Genomic DNA, 2,735 nt, shown 5'->3' on the forward strand with positions numbered 1-2,735 from the left:
CTGCAATCCCAAGCCTCCGTGTGTGCGTTGGTGCCTGCGCCCGTCAGGTTTGGCCCGTCCGCGCAGAACGGCCCATCAAATTCCTCCGCCGACACACTCTTCGCAGAGGAGGGAGGGAGGTACAGCAACAAAAACGCCGGTCTCATTCCTGCCTCTGAATGGACGGCCGCCTGCGCCACCCCAATGCCGGCGGCGAGGGCCGGTCCCGCTTCCGCCCGCAGCCCCTCACGTACGAGAGCGGACGCACCGCTGCCTCGACAGGTGCAAGCGGCCCCGTGGTGCCGGAAACCCGGCAGGCTGAAGCTAGTGGCTTCAGGATGCGGGGCGTCGCCGTCCCACCCATCACACAATGCAACGCATTCTCGTCATCCCGCTTCATGCTCAGCGCCAGAAGCTTCGCCAGAGTGGGGCCGGCGGCGTTCCACACCCTCGCTCGGCAGCAACATGGTGCGGATGGCGCTGCTGACGGAACCGCAACGCGCGCCACCAAAACCCCATGGTGCCGCGATGTGCACCAGTAATGCGCGGCTGGTCCGGGCGCTGGTCGATGCTGTCCGCCCCGCGCCAACAGCAATTCCATGAGGGAATGTTCACCTGGGCGGCTGGCCGGATCTGGTGTTTTTCAATAGTAGAAACCAAGCAGGGCGGGAATGAAAGGGGATGAATGGAATAAGGGTGGGTTCACTACATCCTCAAAGTTTACCGCCAAGTAAGCGCATATCATCCGATAACCGCAATCGTGGCCGGTTCACTCTGTTCGGATGGGATATATATATATATATATTTATTACCCACGAGGTGAAAGAATTTGAGATCCTCCAGCCACAAGACCCCGCCGCTCCCCTTCGCAAGTTCCACCCCTTCGCTAATTCCTCAAGTGTGAAAACACGACCGCGTGATATGCCGTCTGCGGGGTTTTCCGCAGACCGTACTTAAGCAAAGAATGCCTTTATTCCGCGAGGGTCCGAAAAACCCATATATCCGTTTCAGCTCCCGCGTCGTGGCGTGTGGTTTCGAGCCGCCCTTATTCGCAGCTCCTTGCAGCGAAGTATTGCTCATCCAAACGTCGACGGTGCGTGGCAGGATGGCGGAAAAAGCCAATAGGGCCAAGCGTACCGCGCGTGCCTCGGCCTGCATGATGCGAAAAGGCATCTTATTCCATTTTCCTCCGGCAATTTTGACGTTGCTTGAATCTGGAATGAAGACGGCTCCCCATCCATGGAGCGATGCGTCCCTGATGATGGCGGCCGACGCCTTTTCCGTGGGCTCGATGATTCGCTTACGGCCATATTCTCGATGATGTGTCACAGTCTCTCGCCCAAGCAAACCGCTGCCGGCGGAATTTTCGTCGGGGATGTCTCCTGCACAATCCCCCGGTCAAGTGCGGATAATCGTCGTCGCACTGCCTTGATGAGAAAGCAGTAGACACATAAACACGTGCCCAAAATGGCCGCCGCATACAAAAAGCGTGACGCCACAACCTCCATTTCCGCGATGGTTAAAGAATTGAGCGCCGGCATGGCGCATGCAGACCGGACACACTTCTCACTCAGGGATACCGCACGGTGAGTGTGATCAAACTGCACCCCAGGAAGGTGTACTGCGCAGCACCCGATTCGCGGTCCTCCCCTATCGTGGCGCGACGGCCGTCCGCATTACGAAGCACTTGGGCTTCCCACCGTGTCACATCGCCTATCGACCCTGCAATGCGTATATTACCGATCCATACGTCGACACGCACCAATGGAGGTGCAGCCCAGAGGAGGCGAACCACCGTCGTCACCACCGCAATTGCCGAAGTAATAATAATCTGGAGAATTTGTGGGCCGGCCTTGTGTGCTATTGGGAGCCGTGTCAGCTCCACCAGCGTGCCGTCCTCCACGCGGCATCAAAATAGATGCCGAGTCTCCCGCGGTAAAGGGACTTGCAAAAAGGACGCCTTTAAGTCCAGGCAGGAAGCGGCCTCAGCCATCACAGGCGGCAAATAATGGGAAATGTGTAGAAAAGGAAAGTTAGCCTCGTAAGCGTCGTTTCTGTTCTTGTCGCGTGGCCACGCGATCCATCGTCGTCGCAAACCGGTGGTTTTCCCCTCTACAACCAAAAGGGTATTATCTATCCGCCTGTTCTTGCAGAAAAAGCGTCCTCGATTATTCCCGCTTCCTTCAGCAATCGCGCGTCGGCGACTGGAATCCTCCGTGAGCTTTCGCGCGCCTGCCGGAGGAGGGCAGAGGGAAAGGAGACCGCCCGACGTGCCCATACTTGCATGAGTCTCTCCAGGGTGGCCGGGTGCAACCGGCTCTGGATCCACTCCAGATTCAACACGGGCACGTTGACTTGTTGCTGCGGCGGGATGGTTCGTGCATCTTGTGGAGTGGCCGGACGCGTCCTTGGCTTGCGTCGCGTTATTGTAGCAGCGCAATGACAAAAAGCATGAAAAACGCCTCTCCCCTTTCAACCAGAGTTCATGCCCCTCGCAGTTTTCCCTTCACATCAATGCGAGCAGCGACGACACCTGGGTCGGCACAGTGGTGTACCTCCCCAAATATCAAACAGTATTCTGGGGAAGGTCGAACGGGTCAGCGTGCATCGCCAACTGCAATATCACGTGTGGGTCCAAATTGCATGTCTCCACGATTTGAGCGGCGTGCCTCAACGCACCCTGTTTTGTGGAGTGCGCCGTGGCATTCCAAGAAACCAGAGATCGCTCCACGTGAGCAGTCGTAAGATTCGTAAGC

General features: G+C 57.4%; 1 protein-coding gene across 1 annotated transcript, besides 5 other annotated features; it reads right to left on the minus strand.

Moving 5' to 3' along the window:
• Window positions 1–1,082: a sequence feature (haploid, Esmeraldo-like haplotype).
• Window positions 143–580, minus strand: Tc00.1047053508635.10 (uncharacterized protein; the record flags this gene model as incomplete). Its single annotated transcript, XM_798839.1, has 1 exon — window positions 143–580. The coding sequence occupies one exon, from the start codon at window positions 578–580 to the stop codon at window positions 143–145; it is 438 nt and encodes a 145-aa protein (XP_803932.1).
• Window positions 767–790: a sequence feature (AT_rich).
• Window positions 775–839: a mobile genetic element.
• Window positions 779–2,735: part of a mobile genetic element that runs on past the window's edge.
• Window positions 1,083–2,735: part of a sequence feature (areas not merged during assembly with more than two copies in the genome that could not be assigned to a particular haplotype) that runs on past the window's edge.

This window comes from Trypanosoma cruzi, genomic scaffold (assembly GCF_000209065.1).
Source record: "Trypanosoma cruzi strain CL Brener 1047053516981 genomic scaffold, whole genome shotgun sequence".
Taxonomy (NCBI): domain Eukaryota; phylum Euglenozoa; class Kinetoplastea; order Trypanosomatida; family Trypanosomatidae; genus Trypanosoma; species Trypanosoma cruzi.